A 21144-nucleotide genomic window follows, 5' to 3' on the forward strand; every position below is an offset into this window, starting at 1 on the left:
TGGCAAGCAGCGACCACCAACCCTCCCAACATTTCACAGCAGCAGTGCGCTTTAAAGCATGTGAGTATGTAGCTAAAAAAAAGTTAAATACAACAAAAACTATGAGACCTGATACTTTAAAGAACGCTAGTCTTGCAGGTGCTTTCTTAACCAGGTGAAAGCTGGTGTTTGGCGAGAGCCTTTTTTTGTGCGTACACAAGGGGTACAGCTCACATCAGGTGAAGGATGGATCTGGTCTAAGCCTGACAGTAGCACTGCAAAATCTGCTCCATGTATAATCAGGTAGAGTATCTGTGGGGAGGTAATTCCCGGGGCTACTGAAAGACCTTTGTGAGGCCTGGTTTCATAGCAGCATTTAAGGTTAACTGGCACACAGAAGCAGTTTTCTTTCTACGCACTGGGAAAAAAAAAAAAACAAAACAGGAGAGGGAGGAAGGGAAGCGCATAGCCCCAGATTAGCTGACAGTGTCGCCGGGAGTACGCCAGAGGTTTGGCTTTTTTCCTTGTGATCCCTTTTAACCGTGCTACTAAGCAAACCGCAAGCTGCAGCAACAGGGCTGGGGAGTCCTTACTCCTCCATTACTGATTAACCAGATGTAACCTGGTCCAGGATCCCCACCACAAAGCTTCCTTCACTGCAGCCATTCCCCAGTTGCCCATAAGCCAAACATGCAGTCATTTACAGCTGTCCGAACCAGCGTCCGTGTTTCGCTCTGCGTCTGCTGAGGTTGCGTAGGTGGCTTCCACACTGTGCCATATTCCATAGGTAAAGTAGATGACAAAGCCTGCGGAAGCCAAGGGGAGAGGGCACCGTTAGCTCTGTAAGGAAACAGAAACCACTACTAACACCGACCGACACAGGTTACACCAGGGATAAGTCCAACCATCCTGATAGCTAGCTTCTAGCAGACAGCCACTACCTTCCTTAGAAAAAAGCCATTAGCACAGGCACCAGTCTTTAAAAGATGATCTATCCAGGCCCCAAACGGGGGGCTGATTATAGAATAAACTTCTCGTGCTTTTCAGTGAGTTCATGGCAGTCAATTCCGCAGAGAGCTTTCTCTCTCCATTTGTGTGCCTACAGCCTCCATCTCAGTAAAATACATCCGCAACTGATGCTAATCTTACTTGTTTTCATCGTAACAAATTCCCTGGGCATTTCAGGCAATTCAGCCTTCTCCACATGGCTATTGGGAGCACCTTGGGATGCAGCTCAGCTCCTTCAGCTCCAGAAGCACAAGCCCCACCACCTGGACTGCAGTTCAAGGCCAGCCAACAAGAAATGTTGCATGGTTTCTTGTTGGCAACAAGACCCATCAAATGGTTCATGGGTTGTTGTTTTGTCCTCACAAAGGCTTCATGACCCTTGAAACTAAAACAAGGCTTGAGACACACTGCCTAAATGGCTTCAGTTAAGTCACGGAGGTTGCCCAAGGATGATGAGAGTGCAGAATCCCTCCTGGAATGCTACAATAAATTTATGGTTAACAAAATCTAGTAACTTTGAACATAGCATTTTTTACTCCCTCAAACTCACCTATGAGCATCCAGACTGCGAACCGTATCCACGTGCCTAGGTCTAGCTGCATCATGAGGTAAACATTCACAAAAATACTCACAACAGGAAGAAGGGGCAAAAGAGGTACCTGAAAAAGAAAGAGGGATACATCACATCCAATGGGCAGGCAAGAACACTGCATCCCTTGTGAACGGGAAGTGATGGCTGTTACCAACTCTTCAGCTGCCAGATCTGAGAAAAGGCAAGGTTAGACCAAAACGGAGGACATCAGCCCGCTGTGGGAGAGGGATGCGAACAGCGGTGTTCACCTGTTTTAAGAATGGTTGTCCCTGTTTTGTGGTCTGGAAGGAGGCAAGAGGCAAATTTTAGCAGCGATACTAAACACTTGCAGGGTGAAGGAGAGAAGAGGAAAACCAAGGACTGCATCATGACAGGCACCTACTGAAGACCAGGAGAAGAAGGTAAGGGGAACGTCAGAGGAGGGACCTGAGGATCTTCATCCAGCAGGTACCAAGGTAATTAAGCAATATAGAGCAAATTATCCCGGAGCAGGATAACAGGAAATATTGTAAGAGACGAGTGCAGCTGTACCAACAATGCCTTAATGATCTGAGATACAAAGAAGCATGAGACAGTAAAGCCAAAATGCAAAAATCAGAATATAAAGAAATAGCACAGGCATGTAAAGACAAAATCAGAAAGGACAAATCATAAAAATAAATAGGTTTGTGAATATGGTGAAACCACGAGGAAAGTGAACTTCACTCCTTAGGAAAAAGAAGATTTACAAAAAGAAACAGGCTGAAATGTTGCAGGCCTTTCTTGATTTAAGCTTCACAAAAAAAAACATTTATGGTGAGCAGCTGTTCACATCATTAGAGAAAGGGGATGGGCACACAAATTAGAAAACGGAAGAAGAATATTTTTCTAAATTAGGCTCTGTCAAGTCAGTAGGGACAAATGAAATTTCCCTAGGTGGGTGAGTTATGTACCCAGAGATTGCAGAAGTGATCTCTGAACTATTAATAGGCCTCCCTGAGAGCTCTTGGTAGATCGGTAAGGTCTCTAAAGACTGCAGAAGGGAGACAAATTACCTATTAAAAAGAAATACAGAAAAACAACTGGGGAACAAACCAATCAGCCTTGGATTCCCAGAGACTTTGGAGAAAAATCACTAGATAGTCAGGCTGTAAATGTCTAAAGGACAACAAGGAGATAAGAAACAGCCATTACAGATTTAGCAGTGACAGGTCTAATTTTTTTTTTCTCAGACAGGGTAGTGGCTGAGGGGAAAAAAAGGAGGTAAAATATCCTGAGTGTAAGCCAAAGAGATCTCCTCAGAAGTAAGTTCAGAAAATACAGTCTAGATGACAGTTCCTAAGTTTTCTGCTCCTGGACATTTCTGTTTCCACTTCTGGGACCATAACCCCAAGATGAGCTGCAAACACTACCTTGGGCAACTCTGGTTGGATTCAATTATTAAAATCAGAGAATTTACTGAAAAACTGTAATTGAAGAGCAGTCAAAATGAGAGCAGTTTGGAGGATGGGATTAGAATCCAAAACTAATTTAATAAATTGGGGAAACAGCCTGAAATCAGTATGATAAAACATGACTTGCAGGATTATACTGGGGGAAAAAAAAAACCATCCCAGTGTTTGTTTATTATAGAAAGGATGGTGTGCTTGGACAGGGCAGGAAAATGACAGAGTTCTTCATACTTAAGGCTGTTAAAGAGAGAATGGTCATCCCTTAGTCTCCTTGGGGACTAAGTAGGACATGAAAGTGCACTTTCTTAGAGCCTTTTAGCGAGTACCCCTTTGATCCTCACACACAAGCTTGCTTCTTGGGTTCGTTCTCCTTCTGTATCCACGATCTGACGTGGCCCTTCAAAACCATCCCCTTTTCCTCTGGTCTCTCTCTCTTCCATATCCTATAACCATCTGCTTTCAAAAGCACTGTCCTGCCCTTCCCTTCTGGCCACATCTCTGCACCAGGTTCTGCCCTCCCAGCTTCTCCTGGACTCCAGCACCATTTACATTTCTTTCCAAGTCTTCTGTTGTCACCTCTGATCTGACCACGTGGCTTCCCCTCCTGATTCCCTCCTCCAACCTCTCAGCTAACCCCTTCAGCCCCTCTTTCTGTGCCAAATCTGCTTCTGCCCACAGGGCGCTGCTGGGCAGCAGGCTTGCCACAACGCTTCTTCTGCCAGGCTGCACTTTGCAGCAAAGCACCTACACTGACATTTGAAGTTAGACCCCAAGAGGAAACCACACTCAGAGGCTGAGCTCGGCTCTGGTAGGACATCCCTTTATGCAATGAGCGCAGACTGCAAGAGGTTACAGCCACGCTAGCTGCAGAGCTCAAACCATCAGCTCTACTGGCAGCCCAGCGTGGAGAAAGTTCACATCACGCTTATATTCTCTGCATGTCCATTTGGCCAAGTCCCTGCTTCTGATACAGGCCAACAAGCACTTCCTCCTCCAACCACCTCCCAAACAGCTCTTTTCTAGCTACATCTCCCAGGACACTCACCTTAAAGGAGAGCTTGGTTTTGCTTTCAGGCTGTTTCCATATAACAAAGCTGACAACAAGAACAAGGATGGCAGCAATAATCCATACAGCCTTTATCAGAATGCTTGGCTCAAGGGCAGTCAAGATACAGCTACCAACAATAAGGAAACCTGTGAACAGACACCAAAGCTTACTGATTCTTTTTTTAGGAACAGGAAAAAACCCCAAAACCACAAGCAGGCAAAGCAGAATCTGAAAACTCAGCAAACAAAACAGCAACACATGAAAAAGCTAACTGTAAGAGATATGCCTTTCCCCCTATATACCCCCCCGCACCCCATCTATGGATTTCTTGTCAAGTCATAAATTTAATTTGTAGATCTTCAGTTATTTTGGCCATTACAAGAGCTCATCAAAATCACAGCAAGGAGGTGAGCTTTCCCACCATGGTGAGTACAAGGACCTACCAGATGGCTCAATGCCCCAGAGCTGCACTGCCCAGTGCTTACCAATGATGAAGGTTGAGACGTTCACCACTGAGCCAGAGAATTTGGAAGGGTCCGAATTTGGGGGACACAATATGGCTTTGAGGGAACACTTCTCCTCTTCCTCTGGCAGAAATCCAGCCTGTGACTCACTGGTGCTCACAGACTCGTTGTTATCTGTGTCCTCTGTTGTCCTAGCCATCTGGTATGCCAAATTAGGCTGCTCTGGCTGATACCTAGGAAAAGGGAAACAAAACAAAGAGCATATTGGTTTGGTGCAGGTTACTGTTCGTTTAAAAGCCACACAGATAGCCATGGCTGCACCCCAGATCACTCTAGCACCAGAACAGACACACATAACTTCTACACCCTTCTGTATTCAGGGGGAAATCTGAGGAGTAACGTCGTCATAATGTGAGGAAATACGGTCAGCTATTATAACCTACAGCTTAGTTGTAATGTCAGTGTTTTAAACTGAACAGTGCTCTTTCATAAACCCTATCATCCGTGTCACCAAAACATGATCGAGTGATAGCAGTGAGGACCGGAGAAGGAAGAGGCAGAGGGACAGACAGACAGTCATAACCAGGCCATTGGGTTATCTGTGGCAGTTCAGCTCTTGCGTTTTGGCATGAAGGTGGCTGAGCTAACAGCTCCGCAGATATCGCACCCCAGCAGCTGCTGATTGCTCCCCGCAGTGACATTCCTGGTGCCCCATCCTCCTCCATCCCCGTCTCTTCTGCTAGTTTGTCTGCTGTTTGACAGCACTTCATTCAACAGGGCCCTGATGCAAAACCATGTGGATCTATAAAGAAAAAACACTCTTCCAGCCTCAGCTCTCTTTCACAGAAGAGACAGCCACAAGGCTTACTAAAGCAAAGGGCCATTTTGAAAAACACCTTAAAAGTCGCTCCTGTGGGGATGTGTTTGCAACGAGGGCATTTATGAAACACTGCAAATTGAGAAATGCAGTGAAATCCTTGGCTCCAGCCACAGCAGGGTATTAGTGGCAGGACCTTACAGCTTTGGAAACAATTCAGCTGCTACTTCATTAGGCAGCCAACGGGGCAGCCAAATCACTGCCCAGGCTGCTACAAGACAGGCTGTCAGCTCTGCAAATCTACGATGGGGAACATGCCATACAATGGGTACAGCACCTTGCAAAAATAAATTAAGAAGCCATTTACAGCTGTATCGAGAAGAGGGGACTGGGAAATCAGAAAAGTAAGAAGGGCGAGGAAAATCTTCATGGATTTTCAAGGGGCAAGCTGGACAGCACAGGCACAGAGCAACGGTACTACAGTACAGTGTTGGCCCTTCACCTGCTGCAAGACAGTTCTTAGTTCAATGCATTTGCTGTGAGCAGGTAAAAAGCCTCCACCAGACTTTGAATAAATCATGGAACACAAAGGTATTTTTCAGTAACACGATCTTCAAAGTACAGTCCTCATGGGCAGAGTGCTGTTGTCCGTGAGGTGCCAAGCAATGAAGATACTCAGTTTTCAGCTTAGGTTAGGGAAGCTATGCGAGCTCAGCACTTCTAAAAGACACGCACTAAGGCACTGATGCTGCAAACACATGCTCAGCTTTTTTGCTGCTGCCAGACTTTATCTTGAATCCCCTTTCAAAAGTAAGATGACCTGAAACTGTATCCCCAATGGGAACAAGTGTGATGACGACACAGGCATCCAGGACCACCCATCTCTCATGCCTACCCATTGGCATATCTCCCAGGGCATTCAGGGTTGACTGCAGCAGGAGTGGCATGGACCAAGGGTTAACTAAGTTCAGAGGACCCCCTTGCAGATCCAACTAGCACAATCCCCCATGAGCTTAAAGAAGCAAGTTCTTCACATGCTTATAGCTGGAGATGTTCACGGTTTTACTGGGTCCATGGAAACTATGAGGGCATCTGATTGCTGTGTGGATTTCTGTCTGTGTGGTACAAGAGAGGCTGTTTCTACATCCATACCTCAGTACCAACACGCAGGCTGCCACCAAGGAGTAAGCCAGGAGGGTCCCGATGGACATGAGATCCACAAGATCTTTCAAGTCGAAGAAAAAGGCCATAACAGCTGTAGGAGGAGAGGAAGGTGAGAGAGGGAAGAAAAATGAGTAACATGGCAGAACACGCGCATCTCAGGAGCATTAACAACGATGTAGCACACGTGTGACTGTTGCTCAGGACTCAGCAGGGGAGCTCGAGCTGTCCTGAGATGAGGAGAGGCAGGACTTGGCGCATGAATACCCCAAGCCTCGCAGGCTGTCCCAGCGCAGCCTCACTACCTGGAACCAGAGGAACCATTTACCACAGTAAATGCCAGCCTCTTTGTCTCACATGGGTATGTTCACCCAACTACCAGCCATGAGCAGGTGTTTAAGCCACAGCCTCGTTGCCGGAGTCCCCCAGCGCAGCTGCAACACCCCTAAGGCCACAATTATCTCCTGGAAGCAGCTAGAGGGAACAGAGGACGGGCAGCAACTCGCTCCGGTCTCTCAACTCAGCTGTGGCGAAACCAGGCTCGTGCACACAATGGGACCAAGCATCAAGAAGGGCATCTTGAGGTAGCATGCCTCGTCGTGGGGGGTTTCCAGAAAAAGGTATAGACTGCCATCCCTTAGGGATTACTCTGCTTACACACCCTCACCAGGCAACCCCTGGTTGTACAGAACTTTGTATAAGGGCCTTCAGAAGGAGAAGAAAGTAAGCGGAGGACAGATGCCACAGTCAGACATTCAGGTGACACCACCGGTCGTATGAGAGCGCAGGGATCTCAGGCCCAGCCTGTCCTCAACGCACCACCTGCAGCCCAACAACCACCAACCCAACCTTCAAGCTCAGCTGGCAAGTGCTGTCCCTGCAGCTTCGTGTGTGCTTTGATCCTAGGTGCTACAGACCACTCTGTGGAGACCTGAAGGGACTGCAAAGCACTTTTTTTTACTTTATCTGGCTCTTTTTTCCCCCCAGTCTGGACCCAATGACACCTGAAGAGGAAGGTGTGAGAGAAGCAGCTGTGAGGAGGCTCCGCGAGTCCCAGCGGCAGTACCTGAGCCCTTTCACAGGAGCTCAGAACCCACGGCGGCAGTTTGGCAGCAACTCCCCACCAAAGGTGGCACGTCCTTGTACCGACAGCTCATCCTGCGTTTGCAGCAGAAGGTAAAGAGGAAGCAGCAAGGCTCTCCTCTTTGTCAGGCATCGCGAGGAAGGGGGCGGCTGCAAGAAGAGGGTAAGCCGCTCGTCCTTGCCGTCTGGGAGGTTTATTTCCCATATTCATGGCGGCCAGGAGAGGGAAGGGGAGAACAGGACGGCTGCCAGCTGTGACTAACTGATTAACAAATGCCATTGCCACAGGGGCCATCTGCCTGTCTCCGGCTGCTCTGGTGTCTTCTGCCGAGCTGCTACCCACAGGCAGTGCGGTGTCTTCAGCCAAGCGAGGCCAACAGCCACCAGGATGCTGGGGCACCGCTGGCTGCCACCTTGCAGGAGGTTAATTATTTTTAAGGCCAGCAGAGCACCCACAGGGAGCAGATGAAGGCAATTCTTGGCATAAGACAGGATGGCAGCAATGAGCTCTGAGAAAGAGGGACAGGCACACAGCGAGCTATTCATGCTCACCCAGTCACTCCAGGGCATGTCCCGGAAACCCAGGGCACCCTCTGGTATGTCATGCTGTGCAATACATCCGATTAATAAGTGGACTAGAGTCAGGCGGACTTATCTGCCCCTAGGATGAGCTTATGTCTCCTTTCCACACATTTGTGCAAGTCTTTGGATCTTACCTGCAACGGCCCCTGATGTCACTGTTGCAATTATTGGAGTTTTTCTCTTCTCGTTGACTTTAGCCAAAAATTTAAAGAGAAGTCCATCTTCTGCCATAGCATAAATTATTCGAGGCATCGGAAACATGGAGCCAAGGAGACTAAGGACACAGAAGGGGGAAATAATCTACTTATATCACCTCCTGCTGAGCACAGGCACACAAAGGAAAGCAAGTTTATGGCAGTACAAACACAGAACAGGTGGCTTTCGTTCACTTCAGCTTCTCCTTCAAGGGCTCCCTCTGCACACCCATGTTACTGATAGCTGGCAACTGAGGTGCAGCTCTAAGATTCTGGATACCTAAACTTAGCCATGGGGCATGAAAAACAGCCTGACTTTCAGGTAGCGAAAGAGCTGTAACTTCTAGGAGCCTCTATGAGTTGCTCACCTAATTGAATATGTCTAAGTTGATCTGAAACAATAGGCCTCCAGAGTGCAGGAGAAGATGACATATTCTGCCTCCAGCCTGCCCTGCCTCTGATCCAGATGGCTGTCCTGCAGGCAACCTGCAGACAGACGGCCCTGGATATGGTAAGCCCCATACGCTCCAGAAGATGCACCCTGCACTATCTGACACAAGTCTGCTCTCCACCCAGCAGGCCAGGATGTCTTGCGGGCAAACCGTGCTTGCACTGCAGAGTTGCCTCCATGACTTGATCACCCAATCCAGATTTATATTCCAGAGATACACCTGTTGGGTCTGCTGCGAAGTCCACTCTGCTGGGAGTTTCTGAAGTGATGCTGGTCATGTGCATCTCTGAAATCTATCACAGGGTGAAATCCTGGTCCTTTTGAAGTCAATAGCTCTGAATTTCATCCCTGGTCTCGGCTCCCTTGACCCAGGGGAACACAGTGAAGGCGAAGCCCTGACATGCACCATTTTTTAAAGGAGCTGGGGACACGTTTGCCTTGAGAGATGCACAAAGGAAGAGCAGTGTCTCACCTCGTAGAAAGTGCACACAAGGAACCGACAGCCACTGCATAATTGGCTCCATCCCAACCCACATATTTAAAGGCATTGGGTAAAGGGCTATTGGTATCCAGCTGGTGGTAAGGCATCATGAGCGTCAGGGCAGCTGACACGCCAAAATAAGCCACGAAGCAGATGAGCAGAGATGCCACGATGCCAATAGGAATGGCCTTCTGAGGGTTTTTTACCTCCTCGCCTAGAAGAAAGAAATTGAAATATCAGCTAAACGATGAGCAAGAACTTTATCCCAACCTAGGGCATGCTGGCTGGGGCTTTCAAAGCCTTTGTGGGCAGTGAGGCGCTGTTTGACCGTGATGCTGCTGATGGCCTGCCCCATCCACTTGGCATACCACAGCCTGTTTGCTCCCACTTCTGCTGCTCCTGTCACTCCTTCTGACAAACATTTGTGGAGGCCTTGTAAACTCAGGCACAGAAATAATCTGGATTAAAAACAGTCCCTTCCTCAAAAAGGATTATTTTTACCTCCAATTACTTCTGCTATCCCACCGATGGTGCAGCCCCAAGAAGAGTTCAATGGTCACAAATGATGGGACAAGAAATTATTGTGCAGTTGTAAGGCAAATCCTTGGGTGACCATTTCAGTTAATGTCTCCACCAGAACTACTACACAGTGAACACAGCACCCTAGGTGCCCAGTTCCAGGGAAAGGCAGACTTTGCACAGCACCTGGAAATCATACAGATCTTTGAAAACCCCTCTTAAAAAAAGGACTCCCTCTAGTTTTTATGGAAAACTTTCAACAACCAAGCTGGGACGAATGTGTAAAAAAAAAAAAAAAATCCTCAAAATTCAGGCACTGATTAATTAAGAAACAGCTTTGAGTCTTCCCCATCCTACAAAGCTGCTCTTCTCTGAAAGCAAGAGCTCCTCAGGTTTGGCATTTCAGGAGGATGAACTGATAAGCAGAGACCCATACACCTAAGTCAAAGGCAGATGAATGTGTTTCTCCTCCAAGGAGAGGCCCTAGGGCTGGCTGGAGTAATGGAGCCAGCACTTCTCAAACTCCTTGGAACAAGAGGCAGTAGTGCTTTATCTGTCTCTGTGGTGATCTCCTCCTCCCTCTGCTCCAGCTTTGAAGCAACTCAGTCTTGCCAAATGTGAAATTAAGGATAATCCTTCGTTTCTCCAGGGAACTGAGATTCTTCTTAGCCAGGAGAAATATGACAATGCTGATGGTTTCGCTCTCAGGAGGAGATCTCTGAACCTTTGGAGACAAAAACTCCCCCTGATTTTGAGGCACAGCTTTAGGCTGCAGATGACTCCCCAGAGGCTCTCTCTTTCTCTGGCTCTTTAGAGAAGCCAGTGGAGCTTCTTCAGCTGAAGGCACTGAAGAATCCTACTCCAGAAAAACCTGTTGATTAAAGCATCATCTGGAGTTAGAGGTTCAAACTCCACCAGTCATACAAAACATCTGAACCTGGGCCTTCCCTGTTTGCCTAACTGGTAAAGCTGGACATGTTTTCTGTGGAGTCTGACCTGGTTAGTGTCATCAGTGACCATCCATGAGATTGGGCCCTGCAGGCAAAGAAGAAGGGAGAAAGCTCGTTTTGTGGGTTATGCGGTCTAGCTGCCTGCCATGGCAGCTAGAAGTCAACACTCAGGCACCCAGGGACTTGGACATACTCAGCACTTTGACTATTAGGAGCAGCTGAGCCAAAAGCATATTTTGGGCTGAGTTCAGAGGAGTGATGAATGCAGTGCCCTGAATTACTCATTATCTGTGCTGTACAACATTACTGAAAGCCAATCTACCAGCAACTAGGTTCATAACTGGAATGAAGACATCTTCCCTCTTACCTGTAGTAGCAATACAGTCAAATCCCACGAAAGCATAAAAACACGTGGCTGCCCCTGAGAGGACTCCTTTCCATCCATAGGGCATAAACCCTCCAACACCATAGAGCTTTTCTTCCTGTGTTTGACTAAAAGGCACGGCACTGGGTTAGAATTCATCCTACCTAGGTGGGAGTAACAAAACTGTTCATATAGCTCATAACAAAATCCAAAGCTGGAGTTCAAAGGAACACGCTCTCCCTTTCACACACCAGCATACAAATACCAGGCAAAATGCTAAGCCCTACCCACTGCTGAGCTTTGGACTGGCCTGCAACAGCCTGGGGAATGCACAGAATAAAAATGGTTCATGGTTTGTTCCCACCACCTGTTTTTTGGGGCGGATAAAAATGTCTCGGCTAAGACAGGGAGAAAATAGCATGAATATTAAAATTCCTCTCCTAATATTACTGCATGCGTGCAGATACACATGTTCATTTAAACATAAGCTTTTGAAAAAGCACAACATGTAATTCTGAAAGCTGAAGACTGAGAAACATGTAAACCAACTACTTTTCACCTAAGATAGACTCCGATAAAGTGTAGGCAAGTAGACATCAGAGAGCAATGCAGGGTGCCATGACTGTCTAAAATCCGCCCAATCCTCCATTCTCAACCTCAAAATTCCCTGTGCCAAGCTCATACCCAAACTATGCTTGCAACCCTGAGGGAGGAGAGGAGCCTGCATCCCTGACGCACCAAATGCTTTGCTGAGCCTCATCCAAAGTTCATTAAAGTCAGACAGAAACATACTGATCCCAGTGCAGTCTGGATCAGGACGCCCGATCCATGTGCCTGTGCTGAGTCATGTATAACATACCCTTCAGTTCAAGTGACTTAGGTCACTTTTTCAGGGAAAAGCCTTTGTAAAGATTAATTAAGGCAATTAAATTAAAGTAAATCCCAAATCTGCAAGTGTTATCAGGTGTAAGCATCTGAACTCTCTCATAGAAGCTCTGTTGAGACTTAGATGAAAACTGGCCTGTTATTTGCAGAAATAGCACAACCCAAATGTGTATTACTCTGGAAATAATGATAAAGTAAAGTAAACCCCAGACAGATTTTACAAAAATAGTAAGTGCTATGGGTCAAAGAGCTACAGTTACACTTTGAAGCTACTGCGCTAATTGCTTGTTCCATGGGAATAGCAGTAGGGAAGGAGGGGGGACCCTTCCTATAGAAGCACTTTGTTCGCGGCAGGCTCAATTTTGCAGAGAGGCTCAATAAGCGGCTTGTACGCAAGCCAAGCTTGACCCATGCAACATTTATGAATCTCTCCAGTTTTTGCCAAACTGTGCTTCCTTGCAGGACAGCATAAAGGGTTTAGATAGCAAGCCAGGACTGAGTTGATGCACATGGAGATATTTAAAGGCCCTCACTCTGTGTTGTACAGTCTCAAGCAAAAACAAACAGCTTTGTATCACTGGCAACCCTGGTAAGCTCCTTAATTTTGATCTTTTATAGGAAGACAGGATTTTGGCCAAGTAGCAAAATGTCATTAAAAATGGATTCGTGATATGCTTGCTGCAATGCATTAAAATAATCTGCAACTTGCCTTCATTTTAATGAGGTGTTTGGGACAAGGTTTCCAAAAGGTACAACGGTGCCTCAAGGATATTGCCCAAGCGTCCAAAGAAACTACAGAGCTATACTTGGTCATGGCTTCATATAGGCACCAGAGCCAGCCTGGTGTAGCCTTGAGTAGGAGGTTGTCTAAAAAGTTCTTTTCTCTCAAATTTGGATGCCGTATTGGTCATGAGGCTGGAAATGGTCAGTTCTGCAGCACGGCCCACGTTAACACAGCCTACCTCCTATCAGTTTCAGCCCATCACTACAGCCTGCTTTAATCAAATGCCCACCAAAACCAGCTTTGCCTCCAAGGCGTTTGGCAAAGGAGGTAGCCATCTCATTCACTGGTTTTCTAAATCACTCTACAAACCCCTCCTAGACACTTGCCATTGAAAATTTCATCAATTTCAGAGCTGAGAAGAAAAGATCCAACCTACTTGTCTCCGTAAATGCTGTGGCTGGTGTTGTAAATGTCCTGTTCAGTCAGCTGCCAGTTTTTAATAGACCCTTTCACGAAGCCGGAGACCATGACGAAGCCGAGGACAAGGATGTTGATGCAGGTGAACACTTTGTTCACCAGGGCAGATTCCTTCACGCCAAAAATTAAAAGCCCTGGGGAAAAAATGGCAGATAGGCAGTCAGGTATTTCGCCACCAGCAGCGGGTGCTGGGGACTTGCAGAGGTAGCCCAGCTCTGTTCATGCTGTGCTCTGCCCAACTTATCACACCTCATTTCTCCACAAAGCCAAGTAGCTTAGGTAGGTCAGGATTAACTCACCCAGATGGAGGACGAAGACTCCAGCCCAGACATTACTACTGCGGGATGTGACACACCTTCCCACCCAGCATGCCCATTTGGCACGTGCCCCTCGTAAAGTGCTTTGCTAACACAGCCAAGCTGCTTCCTGCACTTCAACGCCAGCTCTGGTCACCTCCTGGTGCTACGCTGTGCCAGCTAGACACAGCCTCAAACTCCACCCAGAGACCTGGAGAAAGCATCCCAGGTGCTTTTTCATGAAGGAACATTGTCTTAGAGGTCTTGGCCACATGCAGAAGTTATAAACAACATTCAACTTTCCTTAGAAGCAGAGGAAAATATGAGCAGGGACTGAATCCAGGAGGACAGCTGCTTCTAGTGCTGAAGACACAGAAGAACGTGGCATCTTGGGAATCCTGCTCCCATTTGAATCAGCAGGAGCTTTGCCAGTGAGTTTAGCAAGAGCAGGATTTCAGCCTGTGATCTTAAGAGCATCCATCTGAAGAAGAGCATGTTTACAGGCTTTGGCAACCAGCATCTCACTGAGGCATAGCTCGGCTTCTCAGAACAACAAGCTCTGGTAAGTTATGTTTGCTCTTCAGGTGCCTGATTTCCAAGAACGCAAACCTTTAACCCAAATCTAAGAAGGTGGCTGAGGGAGAAGGTAAAAAACTTCACACGGGCCTGAGGGAGAAGAGAAGCACAACAGGGTGTCCTTACTGCTACTCCAAGGCACTCCAACGAGAGGGGAGCATCCTGTGCACCCACCTTTCCTTCTTTTAAAATAGGAAATTAAGCTGAGACAGCCACACCAGGGAAGTGTTCGATAAAACTGCATACCTGCCCAGGAAAACTTGTAAGGTACCTTGTAGAAACCTGAAGCTCAAGACGGTGCAAGCAGAAATAAACCTGTAGTGCTTATATTTGGGACTAAAGCTGCTCATTCAGCAGCTTTTTGTAGAAAAGAATGGTTTCCATTTTTTATTAAAATCCAGAGAATTTGCTCCATGCAGGTGAATAAAGCCATCGGTAATCTGTATAATTTTACACCTCAGTAGTGCTAAAGTGAGGAGTCCTAAATTTTGTAAGTTGTATCTGAGGTGAAAGACCAGACTGTAATTTGAAACTAGAGCAATTCCTATTATATACAAAGGAGGAAAATCTTCTCTCCCATTCAGATGTAGTCCTGAAAACAGAGGGCAGCTATTGACTTCAGCAGTCCTTGATATAGTCCTAGATCCAAATGCAAACCCAGATGCCAAAGCATCCCTTGCTTATGAAGCCTGTCCCCATGAGCCCAGCTCATGCTGTGAGATGGCCATCCTGATCAGAGTGGGAAATGTTGGAATAACCTTGTTGGGGTGGCACTGCAGCTTCTGCGTTCTGGAAACCACAGAGGGGTAGATGAGAAGCGTAATTTTTTAAATTTGCCTGAATTTGGCAATGCTTTGCAAGATCCAGTTGGAGTAGAGGTGAAAGTTCAGAAGGATTTTAATTTCACAAGTTTTCAAGACTTTTCCAAATTCTGATCAAAGCCTTGGCACATTTTAGGAAAAAAGAGGACCTGACTGTTTATTACACATTTTTTTCCCCTGAAGTCTTGCATTCACTGCTGGAAACTGAAGCCCATATATATTTAAAAAAAACCCAAACAGTAGTACATGAGGTTGTTACTGAGTCCCATATTTTTTTTTTTACTTTCCTGGCTCAAGGCACTGAAAACTGGCAGATTATCAAAGGGCGAATAAGGTTGAAAGAGCAACAGAATGAAATTCTTGTGTAATAGGATTTGTGGAGGGAAGGATTAAACTTCCATACCTGATTGAGGATAACAAGTCACCTTTTCTTTTCTTCCTTATATAAAATTTGATTGAAGGTTTTAAAAGTGGCTCAAAAATATCGAGAATGCTCCCCTCTAATTAAAACCCCTGTAAACAGGCTATGCCCCATGCTAATTCCACAGCAGCTATATAGGTCAATCCAACACTTGTAGCAAAGAAAGAGTCTTCAATATGTTGTCCAAAATAAATCAGAACTTCATGCCTATTCCAAAAGCAAACAATGAAATTACAGAAGAAGGAGGTCCAAGACTCACAAACCCCTCCAATGTTTTACCTGTTAGGATGACGATTATCACCACGGCGAAGATGTCTGGGTATTTTGCTAGCACTCCGGGAGCATCCATCGTCATGTATTTTTTACAAAATTCTTCAATGTGCTGGCCTATGATTTCATCAAACGTCGCGCTCCAGGCTCTGGCCACGCTCGAGGTTCCTGCCAGAGGACAGAAAGGATGTAGAACACCCTTCATGGCTGGCATGTGTTCCAAACAGGGGGCACCTTGCACGGCTTTTTGCCATGGAGGGCCTCAAATCAACCTTGCATGTGCTCCCCGGGTGCTGGGAGCAGCCTTTCCTCTGCTGATCCAGCCTGCAGCCTGTATTCATGCCTGGCATCTCCTTTGATGGTAACACACACAGGTGGTAGGTCTTAGACTCCTACTCAGCTGACAAGATAAAAAAATTTTTATAGTGGTTTGGCTTCTTAGTAAATCTTGACTTTGCCTTAAGATACAGCCTAGACTGACTTTTTCCTTACGCCCCCACCAGCCTGAACTTCCCCCCAAACCTGGTAATTTCTGCTACTAGAGAGGTCTGAGTCTCTTCTCATACCAGCAGAAATCCCTGGCAGCCCCGGCCAGGTGACTGCAGCCCAGGCAGAGGGACCTTACAGAAGCCAGCTGGCCTCTGGCAGTGCGACGCTGGAGCACCAGAGCCTGGACCACAACACTCGCCCAGCTCTGTAAGCTCTGCACTCCAGCAACATGCAGGTCCGCTCCAACCTCTGGTGCTAGAGCATCCGAGCAGGATAAAGACTCAGATATAATTTAGAGGTTATCTGAGCTTAAGTCGGCCTATTGCAGGATGCTGGTGATGATCCCAGCAAGCAGCACAACTCCTGCCTGCAGCAAGTGCCCCCCTCCGGGGCCGCTGTTTGCTGCGGTTCCCAAGAGCACCAAACCACACACAGCTTGCCAGGGTAAGGACTGAACCTGGGGTCTCAGGATGACCAAGGCCGGGACATTGTCTGGGCCAGAAGAGTCATTTCAGAGAACTATAATAGTAACAACTAAGAGCTACCACCAGACAGTGACAGCATTGTGTAAAGTAAGTAGGTTTGGGTAATAGCCAACTTCTCCCTCTCCTGCATTAAAGTGGCTGTCGTTATACTCCCAATGTCTTATACGGTACACTATATATAACAGCATCTAATTGCATGATATAATTACTACTGTACATAATTACCTAGTTAAAAAAAGAGGTTGGTTTGGTTTTGGTTTGCAGAACAGTTCCTCAGCGGCCCCCTTCTACCTAGAACATTTTGTCCTGACACACTCACCTGCGGGCGGGTGTTCAGGTCCCAATGCCGGCACCTGCAATCGTGTCAAACAACGTCCATGCTCACCTACAGCTAAATCCTCTGCAGCAGCGGTGGGCAGCACCTGCAGCAAAGCTGGGAACACTCACCGCCACAATCCAGCTTTGCAACAGTGTAAGAATAAGCTGCAGAACAGACCTGTTTGTAGTCCCGGTAAACAGAAGAGTCTCCAAAGTGCACAGTGTCAATGCTTTAAAAGAGGTGGGACATCAGTGCCATCAATTTTATCTTGAAAAACTCCAAAAGTTATTGTATACCACATTACAATTTTTCAGCTTAACTTTGGCACAATTTGAGGGAAGAGACTATTTCTTTAGTGCTATTTTTTTTGTTCTGGCTCTAACATTTCATGTTCTAGGACAGGAACAATCAGCTCCTGCATGTGTTATATTAGATGCCAGTTGCTTGGATGCCAGTTCCATGTAACTTATCAGCCATTTATCCTGAACTCTCTGTAACCAACAGCCTTGAGGGAGCAGGGGGAGTCTGACATTCTTCCAACATTGCAGACACCTGGATAATATCTTACTGCTGCTAGAGAGCACGGTGCAAAGACATTCGGCTTGTATCCAGGAGGATTTACTAGTTCTGGGTCAGCATAACCTCGCCAGATCGAGCTGGCTCCTGCCTGCAGCACACGGCTCCCAGGAGAGCCGCTGAGCTCAGGTGCAGGGCTCACTGCAGGAACAGGCACGGGCTAGGAGGTCACCACGTGCCCCAGGAAGCCCCAGCAGCAGCTACTCACCAGGGATGCTGCTACTCATTGTATTACCAGCTCCCACCAGCTTCCAGTTCCTGAAACACTTCCCACAGTCTGGCACAGTTCCCCAAACCCACATCATCCCAGAAGAAAGTTCACACCAGATCCTGGTCCTGGACACCTTCTTCCTTCTGTCTAGACCATGACAGATTAGTTGCATGCCCATTTTTGCTTGTCACCCACCTCCAAGACCCCACACCAGTCTTCCCCCAAGCCAAGTCACTTCAATTAATTACAAGCTATTGGCCACCCATCCCGGGACCCCAGGATTTCTTTTTCTACCCCCACAATACTTTCTGAACAGATATCTAAGAACATCAGCGTGAAAACACCAAGTTGGCCGAGCCCCTTACAGATGCAAGCTCCCACCACCCTGCCTGCTTTCGGTGGCACTGCTTGGCATTTTCTGCAGCATGACTGATAAAAAAATTGGCTTTCTGCCCCTCTCAACCCTCGGCTCTGAACTGCAACGTGTGCCTGCCAACATATCTTCCTCCTCCACACCCCTGAAGCTGCTGGGAGCTGTCCTTGCTCACAAGAGGGGCAATTAGCATGGGGAGAAAGGCTGGGTAAGATAACGAAGAGACCTGCTGTAGCTCACAACCTCCCCCAGTTGTTTTTCCTGCTTAGCCACCCTTCCTTCCAAATTATGAGGAAGCCAGTTGCAAACATGCATTTTTGTCACAGGACTGAATTAAAAGTAACAAAATTGTGTCTGAACACATTCATGGATAATATCTACTTATTTTTTACTGAATTTTCTGCCTTGTGATAATACACTGAGTAGCCAACTCTGAAATAAAAACTGAGGCAGTGGTTCAAAAGCTAATATGAGAAGACAAAAAAAAAAAATATCTCAGAAATATCAGCCTCAGCCCAGATCCTGGGAGTGTAACATTCAGTATGTAACTCTCTTCATCATGCATTGCCAGAATCAGGTTTTGGGACCGCATCCATGGCTATGTCAGTCATTTTGGTGGTCCAGTATCACGATGGGAAGGGCCACATAACTAACTAGATTAGGAGCATGGAGGAGACAATTTATCATTACCCTTCTGGAACAGAAGATAAATCACCAAGAAGTCTGTTCAATTTTTCTACGTGTAGCCTAAGCAGAGTCCGTTTTAGAAGTCTGGAGGAAATTATAGGCTTACTTTTTTTAAAAATTATTTTTATCCCCTCCTTAGTGAACCTGATTCATAAAAGAACCACAGGACTCATATTTCCTAAGGAGATGAGTTTAATTGACTCTGGCTTTTCATCCTCTCATTTCTTACTTAAAAAAAAAAAAAAAAAAAAGGAGGGGGAGGAAAAGGTTTCAGGTAGCATACAGAGCAGAGCCATCACAATCTCAGACAAGCAGCTGCTACATCACTTATCGTTCTTGATATGACCTTACACTCCCCAGCACCACGGGAACTAATCTCCAAGGTAACACTTAACACGTGCCATAAAATGCATTCAAAAAAACCCCCTCACTTTAATAATTTAGCATAACATCAGTTTTCATTTTAACTAGTAAGTCTTCACTCTCAACTGCCAAGTTGGTTGCAGCCTTAATTACAGGCATGATGACAAGCAGCATGCCCAGAATGTGCTTGAAAAGACACGAATCCTTAATTAGCAAAGTGTGGCTTAGTTTTAATGTATCAGCTGAGTTGTACACTGCATGCTCTGAACTTGATCCAAGGCCTCTCCTAGTGGGAGTCAAGGGCTTAGAAGGGATTTGGTTTGGACGTTTCAGAGACTGTGAACCTGCAGATCATCCTAAACTTAATCCTGCAGCCATTCACGAGACAAAACTCTGATCTCCAAATACTTTAAACAGGTCTCAAAGGGACCAGGAATTAATCCTTCATCAGCCAGGAGCACAGATGCTGCTGTGTTAAAGCATCCTTCCGTCAGCGGCTTCTTTGTCGGCAGAGAGGACACGGCTTTGCTCCCTGGCAAGCGTGCAGCAGCCAAGGGATGCCAAAGCGATGATGTGGCAACTCAGAGGAAGTCATAGCAGCAATAAACCAGATTCAGGACAAACTCTCAGCCCACAGCACACCACTCACCTCATCGACTGACAGGAGCCACCAACAACACACCCCGCAGACGAGTCCTGAAATCCTCGGTGAGTGCAAGAGTGCAGCGTCTATTTTGTAACAGTAACGCAGGCGCCCAAACAAGACTGATCTTACAAACTAGGCTGCCATCCTGGACTAAAGCTAGGGTCTCAGAGCGCACCCACCATACTTACCAATAACATAGGAGAGGATTAAATTCCACCCTGTGATGAAGGCCCACAGCTCGCCCACGGTCACGTAGCTGTAGAGATAAGCTGATCCCGTCTTAGGAACTCGAGCACCGAATTCTCCATAGCAGAGTCCGGCCAGCACTGAAGCCAAGGCAGCAATCAAGAAGGAGATAACAATGGCAGGTCCCGCATTTTCCCGTGCCACGGCTCCAGCCAGTACATAGACACCTGCACCCAAAGTGCTGCCTACACCCAGAGCCACTAAGTCAAACGTGTTAAGGCATCGTGAGAGCCGACTATCTTCTCGAGTGCAGTCCACGTTTTTCCGGCGAAGAAGTTGGTTTCCAAAATTGATAATTTTCTGACACTCCATCTTCGTGTTTGGGCCTGCAAGAAAGATGCTGCCATCATTACCTGGACCAGGTTACCCCCCCGAAACAGCATCACTGCACAGGTACACTGCTACGGCCTTGTTACATTTTGACAAAAAAATCTTCCCACTTTCCACCTTTTTACATGGCAAAATGTCTCCTTCAGCATTTTACCTAGGCTTAGCACAGGGAATTAAAACAGACAAAACCAAAGCATTTTCTGCTTCCCGCTCCCAGTCACACTGCAAAGCCTGCGCAATCCCGGGAGAGACGCTGCACTCCACCCCAGCTCCCATCCCACTCCACAACTGCCCAGTCCCAAGACAAGTGTACAAGCCAAAAACGCAAAGCCCATCTTTCAGATTTCAGAGCAGTTTTCCTGGGTTGGGAATTAAAAAAAAAAAAAAAGACAGATAGAGAGAGAGAGACGTATATATTTTTTAAGTCTCAGGGTGAACTAAGAAGTGAGCATTACATCCCAGAATAAGGCACCACACGTGTTATTGTCCCTAGAGCACAACACAACCACACGCTGCAGTCAGAGACACCATTTGCAGTCAACAGACCCACTGGGACATTTCCCCTCTCTAAGCTCCAGCTCCAGCCACAGGCAGTAGCACAGGCTGCTGTTGCCTACAACTGCGCAGGCTGAAACAGATATAATTTAGGAAAAGGACATGCAGAATTGAGTTTTATTTAACTTGGTTACGCTGAGGCAAAGGCTCTAGCTATTCTGCATTTGCAATGACTGAAGTGAGAGCACAGTGGGGCTCCCTGAACTTCCCTGTCCCACCCAGGACAGAACCACTGCAGATGGAGGTGTTTAATGAAACCATGGGGCAGGGT

The 21144-nt window shown here is 46.8% G+C and overlaps 1 protein-coding gene across 1 annotated transcript; it reads right to left on the bottom strand.

The window, feature by feature from the left end:
- Nucleotides 1–205: 205 nt before the first annotated feature.
- On the bottom strand, nt 206–20300 carry SLC7A1 (solute carrier family 7 member 1). Its single transcript, XM_050903223.1, has 11 exons — nt 19931–20300; nt 15603–15761; nt 13169–13343; nt 11127–11251; nt 9282–9504; nt 8299–8438; nt 6491–6593; nt 4543–4754; nt 4055–4203; nt 1538–1646; nt 206–785 (listed from the first exon to the last, which is right to left on the bottom strand). The coding sequence occupies exons 1-11, from the start codon at nt 20298–20300 to the stop codon at nt 676–678; spliced, it is 1875 nt and encodes a 624-aa protein (XP_050759180.1). The 3' UTR covers nt 206–675.
- Nucleotides 20301–21144: the final 844 nt, after the last annotated feature.

This window comes from Gymnogyps californianus, chromosome 1, assembly GCF_018139145.2.
Source record: "Gymnogyps californianus isolate 813 chromosome 1, ASM1813914v2, whole genome shotgun sequence".
Classification (NCBI taxonomy): Eukaryota; Metazoa; Chordata; class Aves; order Accipitriformes; family Cathartidae; genus Gymnogyps; species Gymnogyps californianus.

Coding starts and splice junctions, on each gene's coding strand:
- SLC7A1 (XM_050903223.1), bottom strand. CDS start 20,300: ATGGAGTGTCAGAAAATTATCAATTTTGGAAACCAACTTCTTCGCCGG. Junction 15,762..19,930: donor AATCCTCTCCTATGTTATTG/GTAAGTATGGTG, acceptor GTCCTCTGGCAG/GAACCTCGAGCGTGGCCAGA. Junction 1,647..4,054: donor AAACCAAGCTCTCCTTTAAG/GTGAGTGTCCTG, acceptor TTTCTTTTTCAG/GTACCTCTTTTGCCCCTTCT.